This window comes from Elgaria multicarinata, chromosome 22 (assembly GCF_023053635.1).
Source record: "Elgaria multicarinata webbii isolate HBS135686 ecotype San Diego chromosome 22, rElgMul1.1.pri, whole genome shotgun sequence".
Lineage (NCBI taxonomy): Eukaryota > Metazoa > Chordata > Lepidosauria > Squamata > Anguidae > Elgaria > Elgaria multicarinata.
Genome location: NC_086192.1, coordinates 13,279,434 through 13,304,209, shown reverse-complemented (window position 1 = coordinate 13,304,209; position 24,776 = coordinate 13,279,434). Strand labels below are relative to the sequence as shown.

The following is a 24,776-nucleotide window of genomic DNA, read 5'->3' as shown; positions in this document are numbered from 1 at the left end:
AAAGAGAATGTGTGTACAGTTCTCTCGGTGCGGTTGTCCAAGGGCTGGGATTTGCTAAAACAAGAGCATTCTTTTGCTGCTATTTCATTTATTCATAGTGCACAACCATGATATTTACTCTCTGCATCGGTTGAAACAGCACACTAAAAATGTGATGGCGACTTTCTCGGTTTGTGATCTCCAGCGTGGTCCGCCCCCCCCCCCCCCCCGATAGACTTTCCATGGTGTCCACGGCACCACTGGCTTCCCTCGGCTCCCAATTCCATGTAATTTTGAGCAAGGACGTGGCAGCGGCAGAGCCTACAGTGGCCGCCTGGCCATTCCCCTGTAAGAGCTGGGGGAGATATAAGTAAAGACTGAGAGAATGAGAAAGTGCCCAGAGAGAAGTAAAAGGGAGAGAGAACACACACAGAGTGTTGGGAAGAGAAGGCTGAGAGGAGACCTGATAGCACTCTTCAAATACTTGAAAGGTTGTCCCACAGGGGAGGGACAGGATCTCTTCTCGATCACCCCAGACTGCAGGACATGGAATAATGGACACAAGTTAAAGGAAGCCAGATTCCAGCTGGACATCAGGAAAATCTTCCTGACTGTTAGAGCAGTGCGACAATGGAATCAGTGACCTAGGGAGGTTGTGGGCTCTCCCACACTAGAGGCCTTCAAGAGGCAGCTGGACAACCATCTGTCAGGGATGCTTTAGGGTGGATTCCTGCATTGAGCAGGGGGTTGGACTCGATGGCCTTATGGGCCCCTTCCAACTCTACTATTCTATTGTGGTAGTGCCCACGGCAGTTTTTCAAAACTCTAAATGGGCCCCAAAAGGCTAGGGGCCCCTGCTCAAGACATTGGCTAGGAGCCAAAGAACAATGCAACTCGTTCTGAGCACCCGAGTGGGCTTTGGAATTGATTTTCACAAAGGGCCTCCCCTCCCCGCCACTGGGCATAAGCAGACAGGGAGCTGGCTTATTTCATCCATCGCCCTACTGCCTACCCTGACTTGCTGCAGATCTCCGGGGCCTCAGGCCGAGATATTCCTTCCCATCACCTATTTATTTATTTATTTATTTATTTATTACACTTCTATACTGCTCCCATAGCCAGGGCTCTCTGGGCGGTTTACAGAAATTCTAAAATTGAGATAAAAACAAGTATGCAAAATGTAAAATTTTAAAACACAGAACATACACACATAAAGCATTAAAAACCGTTAAAAAAATCCTAAACATGTGGGTGATTAAGATGTGCCGCCATATGCCTGTGCAAAGAGGAAAGTCTTAACCTGGCGCTGGAAAGATAGCAGCATTGGTGCCAGGCAAGCCTCGTCAGGGAGATCGTTCCATAGTCTGGGGGCCACCACCGAAAAGGCCCTGTCCCTTGTTGCCACACTCCGAGCCTCTCTCAGAGTAGGCACCCGGAGGAGGACCTTAGATGTTGAACGTAGTGACCGGGTATATTCACGTCGGGAGAGGCGTTCCGTCAGGTATTGTGGTCCCAAGCCGTGTAAGGCTTTATAGGTCAAAACCAGCACCTTGAATTGGGCTTGGAAACATACAGGCAGCCAGTGCCAGCGGACCAGAGCAGGTGTTATATGGTCAAACCTTCTGGTTCCCGAAATCAATCTGGCCGCTGCATTTTGCACGAGCTGCAGCTTCCGAACCGTCTTCAAAGGCAGCCCTACGTAGAGCGCATTGCAGTAATCTAACTTGGAGGTTACCAGAGCATGGACAACTGAAGCCAGGTTATCCCTGTCTAGATAGGGGCGTAGCTGGGCCACCAACCGGAGTTTGTAGAAGGCACTCCGTGCCACTGAGGTCACCTGAGCCTCAAGTGCCACCTGAACTTTTTAAAACTGGAAATGTCACGGACTGAGGCCTGGAACCTTCTCCTCCACCACTTCCCGACTTCTTTGAAGAACGGCTTTTGAAACTGAGGGAGGGTTTCAAAAAAAACCTTGCATTAGCTGAGCTGAGCAGAACTCAGGACCCAGGGATCGAAGGAGGAGGAGGCCCGAGTTCTGAATTCGTCACCACCTCTGGATCTTTGGCTCATGTGTTGGGCCCACAGTCCCTGCTCCTCTCCTGGCACGTGAGAGACCAGTGGGAAGGGAGCAGTGGTGTTTTGCTGCTGGGACTAGCCTCTTGGTTGGATGCACACAATGATTTTTATTTATTATTTATTTATTACATTTATATACCGCCCCATAGCCGAAGCTCTCTGGGCGGTTTACAAAATTTAGCAATGATGCATTTCTCTTCTCCCTCTTCATGCAACAGTAAGCTTTTCCTCAGTTTCCTCAGTCCACGCAACAGTCTGAAGAAATGCCATGCATGTCGCTTTCAGACAGGGTGGATAAAAATCAATGATTTTTTTTTTTAATAAATTTTAAAATTGGATTTTTTAATTTAAATCTGATTTTTTTAAAAATAAAATGCTTTTTGAGGAAAAAATCTAAAGATAGTTTTCTATTTAAGATACTTGATAGTCCAAATAAAGATTAGTTTTTAATTATGTAGCATGAGGCTGTATATTCATGCAATGTTTAAATTTGGGGTGGGTGGGTGAATGAATTCCATGAATCCATTCACAACGTCATGCTCTTCCAGAGGTTTCTGAAAGATTATTGGACAATTTTTCTATCTAGACGATATTATCACAGAGGCTTGGTTTTACCATTCTCCAAACTGTGAAGTTGGGTCTGCAGAGGTCACAGTCCCATTGTTCCTTTGCAAATCTCTGTACACAGAATCAACTCCTTTATCTCTTAAGTGCTAAGTTTCAAAAAAAGTCAATAAATAGAGTGCACTTTTTTGGGGTGGGGGGAAGTCACATGATTAAGCCAAGTCTTTCTGAGTAGTGATTTAAATCACGTTTTAAATCAAATTGATTTAAGTCAAATCCACCCTGCTTTCAGACTACCTGTGTCCCGTCCCCCTTCCCCAAGCCATGGGTTCATAGAATCATAGAATCATAGAATAGCAGAGTTGGAAGGGGCCTACAAGGCCATCAAGTCCAACCCCCTGCTCAATGCAGGAATCTACCCTAAAGCATCCCTGACAGATGGTTGTCCAGCTGCCTCTTGAAGGCCTCTAGTGTGGGAGAGCCCACAACCTCCCTAGGTCACTGGTTCCATTCTCATAGAATCATAGAATCATAGAATAGCAGAGTTGGAAGGGGCCTACAAGGCCATCGAGTCCAACCCCCTGCTCAATGCAGGAATCCACCCTAAAGCATCCCTGACAGATGGTTGTCCAGCTGCCTCTTGAAGGCCTCTAGTGTGGGAGAGCCCACAACCTCCCTAGGTAACTGATCCAAAGGTGTTCTTCTGCTAGAGGACAGCTTCTGCTCATTAAAGGGCTGTGTCTAACTCAACAAAAGATTGCTTTTACAAGTGACCACCCCATAAGCTGGGCAGATTCTTCCATTTGCGTATAGAATTTATACTGTACCACAATCTCTGTGGTGGGGCTGCACCGCCGGAAACCTTCGGCTGGGCCACGCACAGGAGGACACGGAAGAGCGCTAATCCATTTTCCCCTTCTGCTTGCTCTTCTTTGGACCCAGGCCAAATGCATTCATTCATGCATTCATAATGCATTTATTTACTGCTATATATAGAAATCTTTTCAAGTTCACAATTTTTGCAAAATGGCATACAGCCTTTAAAAGCGGGGGGGGGGGGGGGAGACACACACAATAAATTCAGGGAACCAAAATCATCAAATGCATAGAAGTCTATAGGAGAACGTGAAACATGTAACAGCTGTCAATGATGTTACACTTACTCCAGTCAAGGAAGCTCGTAGTCTTGGCTTTATATTTGACTCCTCGTTCTCCTTTATTCCTCATATTGAGGCAGTAGCTAAATCCTGTCGTTTTTTTCCTGTATAATATTGCCAGGATTCGATCATTTTTGTCTGTCTCTTCAGCCAAGACTCTTGTTCATGCATTGGTTATTTCTCGGTTGGACCACTGCAACCTTCTTCTGACTGGCCTTCCTTCTTCTCACATCGGTTCGTTGGTTTCTGTCCACCACTCTGCCGCTAAGATCATCTTCTTGGCTCGCCGTTCTGACCACGTTACTCCACTTCTGAAATCTCTTCATTGGCTTCCAATTCACCTCAGAGTCCAATATAAACTTCTCCTGTTGACCTACAAAGCTTTTCACTGTCTAGCTCCTTCCTATCTCTCCTCTCTCATCTCACACTATCGCCCCGCTCGTGCTCTTCGCTCCTCTGATGCCATGTTCCTCGCCTGCCCAAGGGCCTCTACTTCCCTTGCTCGGCTTCGTCCATTTTCTTCCGCTGCCCCTTACGCCTGGAACGCTCTTCCAGAACATCTGCAAACTACAAGTTCAATCGCAGTTTTTAAAGCTCAGCTAAAAACTTTTCTTTTTTCTAAAGCTTTTAGAACTTGATTTTGATCTGACTTTTATACTGTTAGTTTTACTCTACCCTGTGCCTGTTTGGTGCATTCTCTTCCCCTTCTTATTGTTTTATTATGATTCTATTAGAATGTAAGCCTACACGGCAAAGTTTTGCTATTTTATTGTTTTACTCTGTACAGCACCATATACACTGATGGTGCTATATAAATAAATAAATAAATAAAATAATAAGCCCCATCTTCTTCAAAGGCCTCCCACATTTTTATTCTATTTGTTTAAATTGTACCGCTCTTCTAGAACCGGTAAGCTTCCCACAGAAGTGGTCACTTGCCCTCTGCCCTGCTCGCGAAGGGCTATTTACTGTGTAATCTGTACAGCACCATGTACATTGATGGTGCTATATAAATAAATAATAAGAATAAGAATAAGAATAATAATAATCTACCCATAAATAGCGACCCTGGCCTCCTTTTATGGTGGAGTGATGGATACCAGAGCTAACCCTGCAGTCTGTGACGGCGGTTCAAAAATCATCCCTCAACTCGTTGATGCATCTGATCCGTTGCAGGCTAGTACCTCAATACCAGGGAACTATTTGTGATCTCTTTCTCTCCCTCGCCCCCCATAAAGCTGGGGTTCAAAGTGAGTGGAGACAGGCTCTCCGGAGTTTCTAGGAGGATGCATTTAGAAGATTGTGTGGGTCTCTTGACAAGCTCATGACACTCACCAGCCTCTTCCCTCGAAGAAGCACTCCTGTTTGAAATGCATCTGACTGCACGCTCTTGTTGTGGCCGGCATTAAAACTCTGGGCACCTCCTGGTGTCTGCTTCTGCAACAACCGATGTTGATTCAATGCAAGATCATAGAATCATAGAATAGTAGAATTGGAAGAGGCCTAAAAAGCCATCGAGTCCAACCCCCTGCTCAATGCAGGAATCCACCCTAAAGCATCCCTGGCAGGTGGTTGTCCAGCTGCCTCTTGAAGGCCTCTAGTGTGGGAGAGCCCACAACCTCCCTAGGTAACTGGTTCCATTGTCATACTGCTCTAACAGTCAGGAAGTTTTTCCTGATGTCCAGCCGGAATCTGGCTTCCTGTAACTTGAGCCCATTATTCCGCGTCCTGCACTCTGGGAGGATCGAGAAGAGATCCTGGCCCTCCTCTGTGGGACAACCTTTCAAGTCGTTGAAGAGTGCTCTCATGTCTCCCCTCCATCTTCTCTTCTCCAGGCTAAACATGCCCAGATGCTCTTTGGCCCCTTTTGGATTCCATTCTGTTTTTGGGGGGGATTGTGTGTGTATAATGTAGTCCAGGAAAGGGCCCTCAAAGCATCCAACAGAAAGTTAAAAACATGAAACACTGTGAAAGAACTATAGGGGTGTATAAGCAGGTTGTTGTTGTTTTTAAAAAATCCATGCTTGTCACAGCAGACTTTCCAATATTCTGCCTGCCTAAAGAGGAAAGTTTTTGCCAATTCTGGTCACAAAAGCCTCATCGCTCCTGCCCTACAGGTCCAGACCAGCACTTTGAATTAGGCCAAGAAACAGGCTGTTGAGTTTTACAGCTCAAAAAGAACCCCGTTTTGTTCCCATCTAAACTGCAACGGGACGTAATTCGGAAAGGCTTCCGGCGGGATGCCCGTGCCTGCTATCCGGTGAAACCTTCTGGGCTGGGCTGGGCTGGCTGACGTGAGGGAAATGCAGCTATTCGGAAGTGCAGCGTCTGAACCTGCTTCTCTGATGTCATTGAGCAGCTATTTTCAAGGCCGGGCCCGGATTTCCTGAGGTCATCAGTATTCTTTTCATGTGGTCGAACGGGACCGGCCAAGAGCAGCAGAGGAGTCCCTGTGCCCAGTGCCAGCTGGGAGGCAGATACTCCGAACGAACGTGACCAGCGGTGCGTTTTCCGTGCCTGCCGTTCCTGCCTCATACGATGAAACAAGGGGATTTTAAGGGGAAACCCATGCATTCATTGCAAATGTGGGGAAATGAGGTCAGGGATGGGCTTCCTACCCATTCATTAACTTGCAGGGAGGGGTTTCTGAGTTAGATGGTTTACGCCGAGGAACGACACCCCTGTCTCAGCCTGGGTGCCACACGGCCATCAAAGCGCACCAAAAAGCAATGCACACTTACTTTCCCTCCTTGGCCCACATGTTTTAAAAATGCACACAAGACTTATCAATTCTTTTATAAGCGGCAGTTCTTAAATTAGGGGTCTGCAGCAGAGAGTTGTGGCAGGGATCACTGCCTGACATCAGAACAGCAGAAGAGCCCTGCTGGATCAGACCAAGGGTCCATCTAGTCCAGCAGTCTGTTCACATAGCGGCCAACCGGCTGCCCACAGGAGACCCACAAGCAGGACATAGAATCATAGAATAGCAGAGTTGGAAGGGGCCTACAAGGCCATCTAGTCCAACCCCCTGCTCAATGCAGGAATCCACCTTAAAGCATCCCTGACAGCATCCCTCTTGAATGCCTCTAGGGTAGGAGAGCCCACCACCTCCCTAGGTCACTGGTTCCATTGTCATACTGCTCTAACAGTCAGGAAGTTTTTCCTGATGTCCAGCTGGAATCTGGCTTCCTGTCACTTGAGCCCATTATTCCGTGCCCTGCACTCTGAGATGATTGAGAAGAGATCGTGGCCCTCCTCTGTGTGACAACCTTTCAAGTATTTCATAGAATCATAGAATAGCAGAGTTGGAAGGGGCCTACAAGGCCATCGAGTCCAACCCCCTGCTCAATGCAGGAATCCACCCTAAAGCATCCCTGACAGATGCTTGTCCAGCTGCCTCTTGAAGGCCTCTAGTGTGGGAGAGCCCACCACCTCCCTAGGTCACTGGTTCCATTGTCGTACTGCTCTAACGGTCAGGACATGGTGCAACGGCATCATCCCACAGATGGTCCCCAACAACTAATGGATACAGGCTTACTGCCTTGGACACTGGAGGTCACACTTAGGCACTTGGTAGCCCTTGATTGCCTTCTCCACCAGGAATTTATCCAACCCCCTTTTAAAGCCATCCAAATTTCTGGCCGTCACCACATCTTGCTTCCAACTGTTTCAGCAGTGGGTGCACTAATGGTGGGCCTTCCTCTTATCCAGTCGTCCTTACCGTGAAATCCCCCAGTCTAGAATAGTCCCAGTTATGGAACATTAATGAACACAACTCTTTGTTTTAAGTCTGGGTATTTCAGAAAAATCAGGCCTGGCTGCAGTGAAGCCTCCGAGGTCAGTGGGGTGGTGAATCCACTCCGGGTTACTGTCAGAACTCTAAAGGAGCTGTCCAAGGTTCGGATCCACTGCCCCACTGACATCAGAACTAGATAGGTCCTTTTAGAGTCCTGGCTGGTTCTGACTGAAACCTGGAGCCGATTCGCCACCCCACTGACCTCAGAGCCACCAGCCCCACTGCCATGCTGGATTGCATGGTTTATGCAATCACGCTGGATTACTGCTTCGAACACACATGCCTGAAGAAGAGCGCTGTATAACCTGGAAGCTTGCTGCACGTGAAACGCTCCCAGGAAGGGATCCCCCCTGCTCTTTCTCTTGTTATGAAGCCCCGACTCCTCAAAAACAAAAATAAAAAAACCCTCCGCACCGCCAAGATTCGTTACGTTGAACTTTACAGACCTAATTAATCCGATTTCTTTACTTTAGACTTGCTCCATGATGGCTCAATTAGAACGAGGATCTGAACTGCGGTTCAATATCCAGGCCAGCTTTTGTAATTGGAACCACATTTTCCTTCTGAGGAGCTGCAGCTGGTTCGCTTCTGCTCATGCAGAAAAAGGATATAACCTTGCATAACATAGGAAATGAACGGTTGAGAGAGAAGCCAAATTCAATTTCAGTCAGATATTTTGAGGATAAGTCCATGATCTATGGAAGCAGGGGGAATGAGGAGTGTGCGTTCTGTGGACAGCAACGTCTTCGGCAGTCTATTAATCATGGCCAGGCCGGGCGCTTCTCGGGCTCTTGCGTTCGCGCCGATTTCGAGGAGAGAGACTGGGGAGCGGCCAAGCGCTCCGGAAATTAACCTCTTCGAGACCCAAAGCTGCTTGTCTGTCGTACAAATGTGATGTTGCGGTCGGGAACGATGGCGTGGTGGTGGGGGAGGGAGGGAGGGGTGCCGAGGGTATGTGTGTCCGTGTCCAAGAAACAACCGTTGAGCAAAGCCATTACAAATTGCTCGCTGGGCACATGGCGCAACCCAGAGCTGCTTGTTTCATTGATTTAGGCCCTGAGCTTGGCGGCCTTTTGATTAAAAGGTTTCATTTAGCCATTGTGATAAAACCCAAACAATCCGGAGCGATATGTCTGCGGGATAATTGATATCTTTTAGCGTTCCGCTCAGCAGCAGCAGCAGCAGCAAGCGCACGTTGTGGAGTTGTTGTTTTTGCAGCTGAGCGGACGGTGGTGGCGTCTTGGGAGCACTGGTTCTGTTGTCCAAAGTTGGGATCAGGTGGTAAGGAAGAAGTTAAGGTGTGTAGGGCAGCTGAGCTTGCGCACCAGAGGATCTGGGGTTTGGAACGAGGGGATTTGGGGGTAAGACCATAAGAGGAGCCCTGCTGGATCAGACCGAGGGTCCATCTAGTCCAGCACTCTGTTCACACGGTGGTGGCCAGCCATCGGCCAGGGATGAACAAGCAGGACATGGTGCAACAGCACCCTCCCGCCCATGTTCCCCAGCAACTGGTGCACACAGGCTTACTGCCTCCAATACTGGAGGATAGCACACAACCATCAGGGCTATAGCCTTTGCCTCCAGGAATTTATCCAAAGCCATCCAGATTGGTGGCCATCACTACATCTTGTGGTAGTGAGTTCCATAATTTAACCCTGCGCTGTGTGAAGAAGTCCTTCCTTTTATTTGTCCTGGATCTCCCACCCATCAGCTTCATGGGATGACCCCAGGTTCTGGTATTTTGAGAGAGGGAGAAAAATGTCTCCCTGTCCACATTCTCCACACCACATTCTCCACACCAGGCATAATTTCGTCCACCTCTATAGGGCACAGCCCTATTGAAGGCTAATAACTCCAATATCAACAACATAAGAACATCAGAAGTGCCCGGCTGGATCAGACCAAGGGTCCATCTAGTCCAGCACTCTGTTCACACAGTGGCCCACCAGCCATCGGCCAGGGATGGACAAAGAGGACATGGTGCAACAGCACCCTCCCACCCATGTTCCCCAGCAACTGGTGCACACAGGCTTACTGCCTCCAATACTGGAGGATAGCACACAACCATCAGGGCTAGTAGCCATTGATAGCCTTCTCCTTCGGGAATTTATCCAACCCCCCTTTAAATTGGTGGCCGTCACTACATCCTGTGGTAGTGAGTTCCATCATTTAACTCTGCGCTGTGTGAAGAAGGCCTCCCTTTTATTTGTCCTGGATCTTATTTGGGGTTATTTGTCCCGAAGGAAAAGGAGAAAACGGGTGTGTTGTAGGGGGGATTTTTTTTAAAAAAACAGGCCAATTCCTCCTGTTTTCATGGGAGGGGTTGGGATTGATGCAGGAAGGAGCGATTAGTCTAGTATCTCTCCACCCCCCACGAGGTTTCCATTATAAAATGTTTCCCAGATTATATTTCAGGTCACCGTCCTTTGAAAAGAACTTGTTTCCGTCGTGATTTTCGAAACACACTCATTTTACAGCATCGGGGCGTTTCTCAGCATCGTTGCAGAATCTGACGATTGAGGGGGAAACCTCACTTTGTGGGTGACCCCCTCCCACGTCAAAAAAACGCTCTGTGAATTGACCCGTAGCCCTATGGAGAAGGGGACGGGGGCCTGGAGGCATCCAGTTGAGAGGTTGTTCTCTCCCTTGAAGCGATACGTGACTGTTGCTGCTTACGTGTGTGTGTGTGTGTTGAATTCCCTCCTCTCCGTTCCTTGTAGGGTTGGCGTGGCATGAGCGGATGGGGCCAGAGCACTGCACCACCCCTGCCAGCGATGGCTGTGTGGCAGTGACATGGGTAGCTCACGTCGTGCCAACGAAAGCACTGTGGGCCATGTCATTCCCCCTTTGAAGGCTCTGAGCAACTCCCAAGTTGAATGTGATGGAAGTTGCTCATATCCTGAAATGGGGGCTGGGAGGGGGAGGCAAGATGGACCGGGCGTAGAATTGGAAAGTGCGATACCCTTGAAGTTTGGCAACGCAGCTGGAAAGAGCCTGGCTGTTCCAGCAGCTGGAGAAGAACAAGTTTCTCCTTTCTCTGGTAGAGAAGAGGCATCCCACCACAGCCTTCCAGGCTGCCCTCTGGGAAATGACACAGGCACGTGGGGTAATTCTGTCCACCTTGGGACATGGCAGACAGTGTCTCGGTCCCTCCCAAGCAGCCCCTGGGCCTTGGGAGGAAGAGTCAGAGTGAGGCAGAAACCAGAAGAAAAGGGGATTTTAAATGTGTTGCCTTTGTCGCTCCTGCTTTAAACTTTTCATGCTCTCCCTCTGAGGAAACTTGGGAATTGTAAGTGAGTGACCCAGTTCGCACATCACAACAACCCGTGGTTTGTTAAATTCTGGGTTGCTGCGAATGACGCAAGAATGAGTGAGCGTGCTAGTTCTCGCCGCCCGATTGCTCCTGCTGCGGCTGGGCAGAGCTAGACAACCTAGGGTTGTCTCAACTCTGGGTTGTCTCCCCAAACGACCTAGGGTTCTAACTCTGGGTTGTCTCTCCAGACGACCTAGGGTTCTAACTCTGGGTTGTCTCTCCAGACGACCTAGGGTTTTAACTCTGGGTTGTCTCTCCAGACGACCTAGGGTTCTAACTCTGGGTTGTCTCTCCCCCAACAACCCACAATTCCCAGTACAGATGTGTCATGATGATCAGTGGAGCTTCCCTGGGCTGTTTAGCAGAGCGGGACTGGCCAGGGGTCAGCATGCTCCTTCATGACAAACCTTGGGTAGCTGGGAGATGCAAAACGGGTCTTTGGGAAGAATGGGTTGGATGCTTCCGCTAGTACAAAACGTTGCAGCAAAGATTTGCAATTGGGGCCAGTTGTTTTGGACGACAGGACTCTGTTCCCAGTGCCAGTTTCACTGCTTATCTGGTCCATTTCTGAGCACCACTTCAAAGTGCTGGTAATTACCTTTAACGCCATAGAATCATAGAATAGTACAGTTGGAAGGGTCTATAAGGCCATCGAGTCCAACCCCCTGCTCAATGCAGGAATCCACCTTAAAGCATCCCTGGCTGATGGTTGTCCAGCAGCCTCTTGAATGCCTTTAGTGTGGGAGAGCCCACAACCTCCCTAGGTAACTGGTTCCATTGTTGTACTGCTCTAACAGTCAGGAAGTTTTTCCTGATGTCCAGCTGGAATCTGGCTTCCTTTAACTTGAGCCCGTTATTCCGTGTCGTGCACTCCGGGAGGATCAAGAAGAGATCCTGGCCCTCCTCTGTGTGACAACCTTTTAAGTATTTGAAGAGTGCTCTCATGTCTCCCCTCAATCTTCTCTTCTCCAGGCTCAACATGCCCACTTCTTTCAGTCTCTCTTCATGGGGCTTTGTTTCCAGACCTCTGATCATCGTGGTTGCCCTCCTCTGAACACGCTCCAGCTTGTCTGCATCCTTCAGCTATAGTTTTGTGCATCCATTTTTAATTCATTCTGAGCATGCCAGTCAGTAGAAAGACACTCTCTTTTTCCTTTCTCTCTCTCCCCCCCCCCCGATAAGTAAAGCGAGCTTTTGGCCTGTTAGTTCATGATGTAAGTTTCACTGTTGGCATTAAAAGCAATAAGGTGCATTTATTGATCATGGCGCAGCTGATACTGTGCCTGTCCAGTAAGTGCCACATCACGGTTTAGCGCATGCATTGTTTGTCACGGGAGCTGGGAGGACGTATCGCTTCCCAAGCTGACGGGTTAATGGCTCGGGTGAGAGACAGGCCTGGCTCTGGAGTAACAGGCGGGGCGCGGCTCGACATTAATAGCGATTCTTGGGCCATGGCTTCTTGTTCCTTGTTGGGCTTGGGGGCGGGGTGGCTGGGTGAGGTTGATATATGCTGGTGCAGTTTTAGAAAAAAGACGGACACGGTGGTTACTCGGAGCTTTTTAGAGCAGTTTCGCAACTCCGTGAAATTAAACATGGGTGATATATTTTTTCCTGTTTCACTCACTCTGATTCATAGTCCACCCCATCCTGAGGCTTTGGCATATAAAAATACGCTATTCATAAAAGCCCGGTAATTAAACGTTAATCTTACTGGCCACCCAAAGCTGGTTTGGTTTTTAAAACGACAGCAACCACAATCTCATTGCGTTGCTTTTGGAAGATGCCCAGGCTCTAGTTTTGGCCAGTCTCCAAGAGAAGGGAATTCTGAACAGCAGCCACCAAGAGCATGCCCTTGTGGTCCTGACATGGCATATAGTAGTAAACTTAAGATGTGCTACGACTGGTACCCTATTTTGGAAGGAGCCATAAGTCAGTAGTGAAACACTTGCTTTGTTCATTCCCTGGTATTTCTAGTTTAAAACCTGGGGGCTGCCTTCGAAGGTGGCACTACAGCTGGTATAAAATCTGGACACCTACATCCAATCTTGTGCTGGCTACACTGGCTACCAGAATGTTTCTGGGCCCAATTCAAAGTGCTGGTCTTAACCTTTAAAGCCATTATTGGATTGGGACCAGCTTATCTGAAGGATCCACCCATATAACCTTGTGTGAATGCCAAGATGTACCTTGGAGGGTCTTCTCAGCTGCCTGCTATTGAGATCGGTAAGGGTGCCATGCACTAGAGACAGGGCCTTCTCAGCGCTGGCCCCGAATCTTTCAAACTCCCTTCCAGTCAACCTATGACTTGCCCCTCCGATTCTGGCTTGTAGGTGGGTCTTGAAGACCTTCCTCTTCAAGGATGCCTTTGAGAGGAGCCCATACGTCACAGAACAGCATTTGTTGTGATGTGACCAAAGGGTCCTAAAAAGGTGCGTTGAAATACTTTAAACCCATAAAAGAATTATGGGCCTTTTGTTTTACAACGACAGCAACCTAGAAGTGGAAGAGCTGATGCGGTCTTCCTGAGGACTAGAACATTTTACTGTTCAAGTGTAATGCAAAGTTGTCTCACCGTGCACTATATGAATGTTACGTCTTCGTGAAACTTCACCTTTCACTGCTGTTAAGGTGGTGTTTGTGTGTAATGCCAACCCGGGCTCTCGCCTTAATTCTGATGCCAAGGTCAATAAAGCTCCCTGTAGATTCTGATGTAACCTCTGAATAAGTGTATTTGCCACGTCTACTGAATCGAGGGCTACTTGGCACTGAGCTGGACCCAGACGTGTCCTAGCCAAATTTCCCCTTGATGACAGAACAGATTTTGCTGCTGTGTGTCTGGGTTTTCATGACACTTCGTTTTTATCAGGTTGTTGAAATCGCCATAGGTCAGACTTGGAGAACGCACGCGCTTTCTGGGCCCAGTTCTACCACTGGTGGCTTGTTCTGGCATTACCTTTGCGACGCAGAGTCCTTCCGCGGCTTCACTTGGGTATCATCAGAAATCCTGGCCCACATCGGAGCATTCGGTGCTGCGCCTGTTCCCCGTGTCACCTTTCCAACACTGAGGCAGGGATTTGGAAAGGAGACACGTCATGGGAACCGCCCAGGCAGTGTTACGCTGTGATGTAGTTGATGTCCTTGTTCTGCCGTGGCTCTCACTCCAGCCGTCCCGCCAAAGGCATCTGCCATGCAATCCACAAAGCTTTATTCTCTTCACACTTGAAGGGAGGGCGGAACCTAGGAGCGATTCCTTGAGCTAAATTAGCCGAACAAAGCAAAGCAGTTGCCTATCGACTCAATGGATCCTTTCCCGTAGTGCCCAACTGTCAGGTATAGGCCTTGTACCTAGTGGTTAGGTTTATTAGGAAATGCTTTGAGAATGTCAGATGTTCCCTGCAAGCTTCTCTCCGTAAGCAGTTCCCATGGGAGTAGCTGGTTCACTCCTTTGCTTCGGCCTTGAAGCGGCTGGCTCCCGGGGAAGTTCAGAGTGTTTTGGAAATGGCAGCAGAATTTCTCAGTCATGACTTGGGTGGTGCAGTGGGCGCAGCAGATGCCCAGCATTGTGGATGGCTGGTTTTCTGGTGAATGATATGGAGCAGAATGGCACTTTCATTTTGAAGGGACACTTTAAAAGACTTGACATTGTGTTCATCGGAGGCATGGACACGGTAACAGAAGTGCCAGGAAGTGTGACGTTTAAAATCCTGTTTTAAGAAGACATTTAAGACTGAAAAAAACTGGACTTTTATGGCATACAGTATAATATGTACATAGTTCTGGATGACTAACTATCATAGATAGATACTGTCAGTCTCAGCCTGCCACTACTGAGCTCACCCCGTTACCATGACTTCAGGAAAGGTTAAGCCTCAGGCCCACAAGTCCCATCCTTCTGCTAAGGACTGGGAACTCCCTGCCACCTGAATCTGGGCACAAACACAGAATCCACAGCCTATGCAAGTCCAAGTCTATGAAAAGCCTCACTACTTTTCACAGCACAGTTCTTAGATATCCAAAGTCCAAATAGCAAAGCGTCCATGTGCAGAGTGCTTTCAAAGTCCCAAGCGGAGATGGAATCCAAAGCAGGAGGGAGGTCAGGCGTTGCGTCGAGAGACGGAATCTAGCCAAGCTTTTCCAGCTTTGCCCCAGCCTTTAAGGCCTATTCTAAGTCACTTGACAGACAGGTCCTCTGACCTGTAAACCATGCCCACGTGCCAAGAGGGCGGGATGTTACAACCCACTTCGAAGAGTGTCCGCCACCTTTCCCAAAACACTCTGAAGTTCCCCGAGAACCAGCCGCTTCAAGGCCGAAGCAAAGGAGTGAACCAGCTATTCCCATGGGAACTGCTTACAGAGAGAAGCTTGCAGGGAACATCTGATATTCTCAAAGCATTTCCTAATAAATCTAACCACTAGGTACAAGGCCTATACCTGACACCAACAGGCTTTCACCGAACCCCTCCTTCAGGGAGGGTCTTCAAATTGTAACCTCTGCCATGTGTAGGAGACCACCTCCCACCTCTTCTCAACTCTGCCCACTTGACCCTGCAGTGGACTCTGGGATCTGTCAATTCCGATGCTCTCTCCCCCTCCGACAAAGTCTGACTTCCCAGGGGCAGGGAGGATGATCTCTGATCCTGGGCCTCCTGTTCGATAAGCTCCTGCGAAGATTCCTGCTTGACTCCTGGAGAATTTCCTCCGCCGCTTCCTGTCTCGCCTCGTCTACTTCTTCAGGCTCTGAGTCTGATTCAGGGTACACACCAGGGAGACCGGGCCTGATCCTAACAACGAGGAGCAGAAAGGAGAGAATGACAGGCTGGGAGGGGTGGGTGGGAATGGGGAGGGATGTTGGCATCCTGGAGTCATGAGGCAGCAGTCATGGGGGGCAACCTGGGTCAGGTGAGTTTGAGAAGGGGGAGAGCGTGGAATATGTGATATTTTGAATGCTGCATCAACCTGTATACTGAGCCACCAGTCTCTCATTTGACCTCAGATGCACAGCAGTTTTGGCCGAGAATTGCCCAACATGCCTTGGGGTATTGCCCCGTAGCCTCATTTCCTGTCAAGCTCTTTCAGTTCGTGATAAATGAGACTGCAAAGTTAGTAAAAACGATATATTTTCGAAACCCGGGAGGGAGTGAAGGAAACCCTTAAGCCGCTGACGTGGTTCGCTGCGCTGACTGACATCTTTCAGCCGGACTGAAGTACTCCAGGAAAGGAGAGAATCACTGTTGAAACGGCAAAACGCTTCCTCGCCAACCAATTTGTTTGGGCTTCTTTGGAGAAAGAATTGATAATGGCACCTCCAGATGTTCATGTAAACTTTAGAACATTTCAGTTCCACCAGCCTGTGCCTGGTGCTTCACATGCTCGCCGGTACCCTGTGACATGGTTGACTTCTCCTCTTTGAATCGCAGATTCCCTCCCTGCCCAGGGGCAAATCACAAACTCTCTTGCAACCTAAGATGGTACCAGGAGGATGCCAGGGGGCAGGCAACCTTGGTAGCCCAATGCCTCCAGGGAAGCAGGTCCCTGCCGCAAGAACCTTCCAATCTAAAATCCGACATGGAAGGCAGTAGAGGAAGACAAATGTAAATAGGAGACAAATATTCACCTAGCCGTTGGTCTGGATCCGCGTTGATGTGTCTTGAAAACTGCTATTTCTGTTCTCCCCTTTTGTGTACTGTTTTATCAATCGATGCTATACGATTAGATTTATTTATTCATTTACATTTATATACCGCCCCATAGCCGAAGCTCTCAGGGCGGTTTACAGAAGTTAAAAACAATGAACATTAAAACAGATATACAAAATTTAAAACCACTAAAAGTATTAAAACAACAATATCCATTTAGAACAACTATTCTCGGGTCAGTTATAAAATCAGCATATGCTGTTAAATGCCTGGGAAAAGAGAAAGGTTTTGACCTGGCGCCGAAAAGATAACAATGTTGGCGCCAGGTGAGCCTCGTCAGGGAGATCATTCCATAATTGGGGGGCCACCACTGAGAAGGCTCTCTTCCTTGTTGCCATCCTCTGAGCTTCCCTCGGAGGAGGACCTTAGATGTTGAGCGCAGTGTATGGGTAGGTTCATGTCGGGAGAGGTGTTCCATCAGGTATGGTGGTCCCAAGCCATGTAAGGCTTTATCAGTTAAAACCAGCACCTTGAATTGGGCTCGGAAATGTATAGGCAGCCAATGCAAGCGGGCCAGAGTCGGTCTTACATGCTCGAACTTTCTGGTTCCAGTTATCCATCTGGCCGCTGCATTTTGCACAAGCTGCAGCTTCCGAACCGTCTTCAAAGGCAGCCCCACGTAGAGGGCATTGCAGTAATCTAATTTGGAGGTTACCAGGGCATGGACGACTGAAGCTAGGCTATCCCTGTATTGTGTTTGATTGTTTCTTTGGGGTTATTTTATAACGACTAGGAGGTAATACATACGGGTTTGTTTCAATGACACCCAGAAATCAGGGTGGGGTGGAGGGAAGTTGTCATGCTGCGTGTGTTATGTCGTGAGTCTCCAGTGGATCTTGATCTGGTGAGCCAAGAGACGTTAGCCCTGTGCCCTGAACTGGCCGAAGGAGGGAACAGTGGAGCGACCGACCCTATTAGCTAAAGAGGTCTCAACAGGAATAGACTAGTGCAGGTCTAGTGAATAGTCCTGGCCACTCTGAAGGCTTCCGAGTCACGCTTGCCGGCCAGCCTGAGCAACTGGGAGAAGCTGCTCCTTGCTGACCCTCCTTGCTTTTGCCTCGCCTGGCTCTCCTTTCCGACAGTGAAAGGCCGGTACCGAAAAATCTGATGCCCACACTCTGGAGCTGGAAGGGTTTCTTCCATCCTGCCGTCTGCCAGCTTCAAGCGAGCGTCCAGCTTCAAGCGAGAAATGAAACTGGCGTCGCCGGTCGTGTTTACGCAGTCGTAAATCCAGCCCCACTGGTGCGTGTGCGGATATTTTTCTCTAGAACTGATCCAAGGCTCTTCCCCCACCCTTTCTTTTCTCTTTTTCTTTTTTTAGATTGATGCATTGGGCAAACGAAGCAAAGAAGCAGAGGCGGCGTTCCTGAATGTCTACAAGAGATTAATTGATGTTCCAGGTATGCAGACATATTGTCCTGTCCTGAAAAGCAAACGATATCTATGGTCTTGTTTTGTAGCAGGCGTTTTCTCCTTTGCCGGTCGGTTGGCTGCGTGCTTGAGGGGCGTTTCTACGCGCCGAGGGCTGTGCTGCAGCACTTTCGAATGGGGGAGAAAGATGAATAAGTGAGGTCCGCCAGCCGGCATCTTGGGAGAACTGTCCAGGGTTGACTCTTGAATTCCATTGGAACGGTTGCCCATATTCAAGCGTTTCAAGGGCAAACTGCTCCTGGAAGCCACTTTGAATGTGGCTCGTGGTCTTGTTCGGCTCCATAATCTTTCAAGCTACAAGGCCCGCTTTCAATCTTTCAATCTTTCAATCTACAAGGCCCGCTGGAAACTCAAACAAAAGGGATGCAGCCACAGTGCTCCCCAAGCTCAGAGAGGGATGTGATCAAGGCAGGTCTCTGGAGGAATGAGAGTGAGTTCCTTTATGAGTTTGTCCATAATTAGAAAGCAGGATGTTTTCATGTGTGTGTTTGGGTTTTATTCATAGAATCATAGAATAGTAGAGTTGGAAGGGGCCTCTAAGGCCGTCAAGTCCAACCCCCTGCTCAATGCAGGAATCCCACTTAAAGCATCCCTGACAGAGGGTTGTCCAGCTGCCTCTTGAAGGCCTCTAGTGTGGGAGAGCCCACAACCTCCCTAGGTAACTGATTCCATTGTCATACTGCTCTAACAGTCAGGACGTTTTTCCTAATGTCCAGCTGGAATCTGGCTTCCTGTAACTTGAGCCCGTTATTCTGCGTCCTGCACTCTGGGATGATCGAGAAGAGATCCTGGCCCTCCTCTGTGTGACAACCTTTTCTAGCAGTCTAATTCAGACAACACGCTAGACCACAACGGTTAAGCGTTTGGAGCTAACCATGATGGCTCAGCGTGTCGTGTGAACCGTTCCTAACCATGGTGGCTGCATAACCACGGTTGAAACGTGCTCGCTAACCACTTGCTGCGAAAGGGTTTGCGGCCTAACCATGGCTTAGCGTGTTATCTGGACAGGCCCAAAGTGACCAGGTCTCACAAACTGGGGGAAAACAAATGCTTCTGCGGTCGTGGGGTTTAGGGGTAGGGGAGAAGAGCCCGTTTGAGAGTGCAGCATAGCTTAATCTGTTCATCCTTGCAGTGTTCCTATTAAAATGCCCCCCCCCTTTAGCTGCTATTTGTACCCAAGTGTGCCACTGCAGTAAATGTCGCTTTTGGGTGCAAATGGTGACTTGAAGTGTGTGTGTGTGTGTTTCAATGGGAAAATAGTGCAAGGCTAAAAAGTTTCAGCCTCTCCCTTCCTGGTGTTGCAATCCTCGCCTGGATCCCTGCCTCCCCTGCAGTTGCAATTTATTTTTTTTAACAAAGCCCCGCGAGAGCTGATTGCATGGTAATGGGAATCTCCGTTTAAAACAGAAATCAGCGTTTGAGGTGTTTTTAAAGCATGCCCCTGCGCGCACTTCCAAGGAAGCAACGGATGGGTTCTCTATTTTAAAAAAACCACGGTCTCAGGGCCATAACTCTTCTGTCACTGGGCTGGCAGCATCAGGAAGGGAGGTACAACTTCCTTTCAAGAAACCCTCTAGGCAGTGTGGGTTTATTAATTTTCTGGGGAATAATTAATGAATTAATTACACCGGAAGGCATTTGAATATTCAGAAGCCACCGTGTAATTATTCTTCGTTGGTCTGAGCTGCATTTTCATTCACGGAAGGAGACGTGAGGACTTCTCGTGACAGTTTTCGCTTGTAAGAACATCAGAAGCGCCCTGCTGGATCAGACCGAGGGTCCATCTCGTCCAGCGCTCCGTTCACACAGGGGCCGACCAGCCATCGGCCAGGGATGAACAAGCAGGACATGGTGCAACAGCACCCTCCCGCCCATGTTCCCCAGCAACGGGTGCACACAGGCTTCCTGCCTCTGATACTGGAGGTAGCGCAGAGCAGCACATATTTGTCTTGCTGTGCCAGTTGCTCTGTAGTGGTTGCTGTTTTGTTTTTACTTTCCCTTGCGACAGCCCTGCGAGGTAGGTGAAGCTGAGGCATAGTGATGTGGCTGAAACCCTCCAGGATTCAAAGGCAGCGCACCAGTCCAAAGAATACCACTCCTAGCCGCTCTGTTGAGGGTTGCCTTGCTCACTTCTGACATACAAGGGGGAGAGAGAGAGAGAGAGAGAGAGAGAGAGTTCTTCATCTCTTTCTGTGCTGTGAATATCGTTCCAAACGTCCTGGGGGCAGGAAAAAAGGACGCTTAAGAACTCCTTTTGCTCTTTGGTGACGCTGATGGTGCGCAGTGGCCTTTAAAACCAAACCGTGCGTCTTAAAGGACTTCTCCGTCCCCTCCCCTTCCCGTCCTGCCTTGTGGGGGGGGGGGCTTTCTCAAAAGGAAGCAATCACCCAGCTGTTTTGCTCAAAGACCTGGTTTTTTGGGAAAGCAGCAACGACCTCTCCGAGAGGAGCCGAAGCGTCGGGCATGAATTATTTTTAGCGCATTACCAGCTGTATAAAATATTAATTGCCTCTGTGGTTCTGTTCATGTTTCATAACGGGGCTGTCTGGCTGTTGTCAGTGTTACATGGGCCTGTGATGAAGTCCTTTTGTTTTAGTGCTCCACGCGCACGCCCCCCCCCCCCCACCTCAACCTCCTTCCACCACCCAGAGATGAATGAGTTCCCGTTTGGCAAATTGGAATCTAACAAGATAAAGAGAGGGAGAGGGAGAAGCCGGCCCTCGTTGCACGAGAGTTGTGTGTCTCTCTGTGTGTGTGTGTCACCCGCCGCACTTCCGTGCAGATGTTACGACATTGCCGATTGCGGGATCGATCGACGCGTTTGTCCTGCTGGCAAAACTGCACTCCCTCGGTTCAACCTGGGCACATGTGAAATTTAGAGGCTTCTGGGTGGATGAATATTTTACGTGTTCTTTTTTTAAAAACACACACACACATGCACATACGCAGCAGCTGTGCTTTAATGAAAAACCTCTGCGAGGGGAGACTTCGAAATGCCTCCCGGTGCTCCTGAACAGAATCCGCTCCTTAATTTCCAGCTCGCTTACTCGGTCTGTTGGCAAAACCGGAGATCACCCCTTTGGTGTAGTCAAGGGAGCACTTCCAAACCCCTGGCGCGGTTTGGAAGTTTGCGTTTTCCAGGCTTCCGACCAGGCGCTGCGAAACCTTCTCCATGTTAGGAAAAGCTGCCCCTGTCAAAAGCCGTACGGCAGAGTGGCCTTCTAGGAGGGGCCCAGGGAGGAGATCCGGTGTGTTGTCCTTTAAGGGAAGGGCCGTAGCACAGTGGTAGAGCCCCTGATTTGCAACTAGAAGGTCCCAGCTAGGACAGAATCAGTGTTGACAATACTGAGGGGAGACATGAGAGCACTCTTCAAATACTTAAAAGGTTGTCCCACAGAGAAGGGCCAGGATCTCTTCTCAATCCTCCCAGAGTGCAGGACACGGAATAATGGGCTCAAGTGACAGGAAGCCAGATTCTGGCTGGACATCAGGAAAAACGTCCTGACTGTTAGAGCAGTATGACAATGGAACCAGTGACCTAGGGAGGTGGTGGGCTCTCCCGTACTAGGCATCTGGACAGTCATCTGTCAGGGATGCTTTAAGGTGGATTCCTGCAATGAGCAGGGGGTTGGACTTGATGGCCTTATAGGCCCCCTCCCAACTCTATTACTCAGCACCGGCTTCAAATTTTGGGGAACTTTAGCTGAGATGGGCTGCATTCAGACAACACGTTAGTCGAAGTTGGGGTAATAATCAACTTGACAGTTGTTTATCTACGGAGTACTCCCCACACAACAGATAATAATCAACCGTGGTTGAGTTGACTATTAGTCCAAGCTGAATTGACTCACACATCCACTCACCCCCGGTCCTCTCACTAGTATCCCATGAGCCATTCCTGCCAAAAATCTATCCTGCGAGCTGGACTGATCAGGGGTCTGGAAACAAAGCCCTATGAAGAGAGACTGAAAGAACTGGGCATGTTTAGCCTGGAGAAGAGAAGATTGAGGGGAGACATGAGAGCACTCTTCAAAGACTTCAAAGGTTGTCGCACAGAGGAGGGCCAGGATCTCTTCTCGATCCTCCCAGAGTGCAGGACACGGAATAACGGGCTCAAGTTAATGGAAGCCAGATTCCAGCTGGACATCAGGAAAAACTTCCTGACTGTAAGAGCAGTACGACAATGGAACCAGTGACCTAGGGAGGTGGTGGGCTCTCCCACACTAGAGGCCTTCAAGAGGCAGCTGGACAACCCTCTGCCAGGGATGCTTTAGGGTGGATTCCTGCATTGAGCAGGGGGTTGGACCCGATGGCCTTGTAGGCCCCTTCCAACTCTGCCATTCTATGATTCTATGACTAGAGCAGCAGCCGCCACTTTGACCGCTCTTGCCTTGCGACTTTGTGCCTGACAAAATAACCAACAGTGGCTGAGGAAATAACCAACGATATCCTCCACACAACACGGTAACCGATGGTGATTCAAATAGCCAACTCTGCACAGCGTTGGTGATTTGCGTTATTTGGTTAAACTCCCTCCACACAACACAAGAACCCATGGTGGGTTAAATAACCAGCCGTTGATTCCTTAAGCCACCATGGGTTATTGTGTTGTCTGAAGCCAGGCATTCACTTCCCCTTATTCTTTGGCCTCAGGGTGGAGCAGAGGGAAAGGGTGAAGCAAGTGGAGGCCTCTTAACAGAAATAAAGGAAATTCTCAAGTGCCTGAACGAAATATTTTATTCTGCCCGACAGGTTTCCGAAACCTCCTTGCCCCTGAGCAAGGAAATTTCTTCCGTAATACTTTGGGCAGAATAAAATATTTCATTCAGTCTCCTGAGAACTTTCTTTCTCGTCTGTTTTATGATATATTCATGCTTCCCCTCTTGCTGTTCTTTTCTTTTCTTTTCTCATCTGTAAAACACAATCTGGAGGTCTGGATCCAGACTTGGTTTTCCAGTTACCCCAGTCCTCCTTATGGAAACAGGAAGTCACTCCTTGTATGCATTGATCATAGAATCATAGAATAGTGGAGTTGGAAGGGTCCTACAAGGCCATCAAGTCCAACCCCCTGCCCAATGCAGGAATCCACCCTAAAGCATCCCTGACAGATGGCTGTCCAGCTGCCTCTTGAAGGCCTCCAGTGTGGGAGAGCCCACAACCTCCCTAGGTCACTGGTTCCATTGTCATACTGCTCTAACAGTCAGGACGTTTTTCCTGATGTCCAGCTGGAATCAGGCTTCCTGTAACTTGAGCCCATTATTCCGTGTCCTGCACTCTGGGAGGATGGAGAAGAGATCCCGGCCCTCCTCTGTGTGACAACCTTTCAAGTATTTAAAGTATTTTAAGTATTGAAGATGATCCCTTCCGCTTGATTCTCATGCTGGGGTTTTCTTCCTCCACCTCCTCCTCCTCTTCCTCCTCCGTTTGGATCAAAAACTCTGTTCCAAGGACAAACGGATTCTGTACAGGTCTATCCCCCTCCAGCTGCGGTGGGGTGGCTCCCGTTTTGAAGATGACATGGGTGGTCCCAGCACCCTCCCCATCCAGAGGGATTTTCATCGTTTTTGCTCATCAGCATGCTAATTGCTGTGTGACTAATTATGCCCTGAATTCCAGTTGATTTTCTTAATGAGACAGCTGGGTTAATTATGTAATCATATGATTACATTAGCCTAGAGTGCCCCAGCGCAAAGTAATCCACGCGGGTGTGTGATGTCATTGGGGATGCAAGACTCACAAGGGGCGCATTGAGCATTTCACCTAACGATTTCGGGGTGCGGGGGCACAAGGTAGGGTGACCCTATGAAAAGGAGGACTGGGCTCCTGTATCTTTAACAGTTGCATAGAAAAGGGAATTTTAGCAGGTGTCATTTGTGTGCATGCAGCACCTGGTGAAATTCCCTCTTCATCACAGCAGTTAAAGCTGCAGGAGCCCTGCCCTCTTTTAAATCTGGTCACAGTATAGCTGCAGTATAGCTCCTGCAGCTTTAACTGTTGTGATGAAGAGAGAATTTCACCAGATGCGACATGCCTACAAAGAACACCTGCTGAGATTCCCTTTTCTATGCAATTGTTAAAGATACAGGAGCCCTGTCCTCCTTTTCATAGGGTCACCCTATCATAGCATAGTAGAGTTGGAAGGGGCCTATAAGGTAGGGTGACACTATGAAAAGGAGGACCGGGCTCCTGTATCTTTAACAGTTGCATAGAAAAGGGAAGGTCAGCAGGTGTCATTTGTATATATGGGGAACCTGGTGAAATTCCCTCTTCATCCCAACAGTTAAAGCTGCAGGAGCCCTGCCCTCTTTTAAATCTCATCACTCTAGTATAGACTAAAGTTACAACGACTGGGATTGTTTAGCTTGGAGAAGAGGAGGCTGAAGGGAGACATGATAGAGGTGGACGAAATTATGCCTGGTGTGGAGAATCATAGAATAGCAGAGTTGGAAGGGGCCTACAATGTGGATAAGGGGACATTTTTCTCCCTCTCTCAAAATACTAGAACCCAATGGGGGTCATCCCATGAAGCTGATGGGTGGGAGATTCAGGGCAATTCAAAGGAAGGACTTCTTCACACAGCTTATAGTTAAATTATGGAACTCACTGCCACAAGATGTAGTGAGGGCTACCAATTTGGATGGCTTTAGAAGGGGGTTGGATAAATTCCTGGAGGAGAAGGCGATCAATGGCTACTAGCCCTGAAGCATTCCTTACTGACCCGAAGAACCTAAGAAGAGCCCTGATGCTGGATCGTGTGGCGCAGA

At 48.8% G+C, this 24,776-nt stretch overlaps 1 protein-coding gene across 2 annotated transcripts in view; it reads left to right on the top strand.

The window, feature by feature from the left end:
- CUX1 (cut like homeobox 1) overlaps positions 1-24,776 on the top strand; it is a 313,297-nt gene that overhangs the window by 145,687 nt on the left and 142,834 nt on the right. For both annotated transcript variants that reach the window (XM_063146717.1, XM_063146718.1), the window contains exon 4: positions 17,903-17,981. In XM_063146717.1, the coding sequence (XP_063002787.1) occupies positions 17,903-17,981 (79 nt within the window). The remainder of the gene's footprint in view (positions 1-17,902; positions 17,982-24,776) is intronic.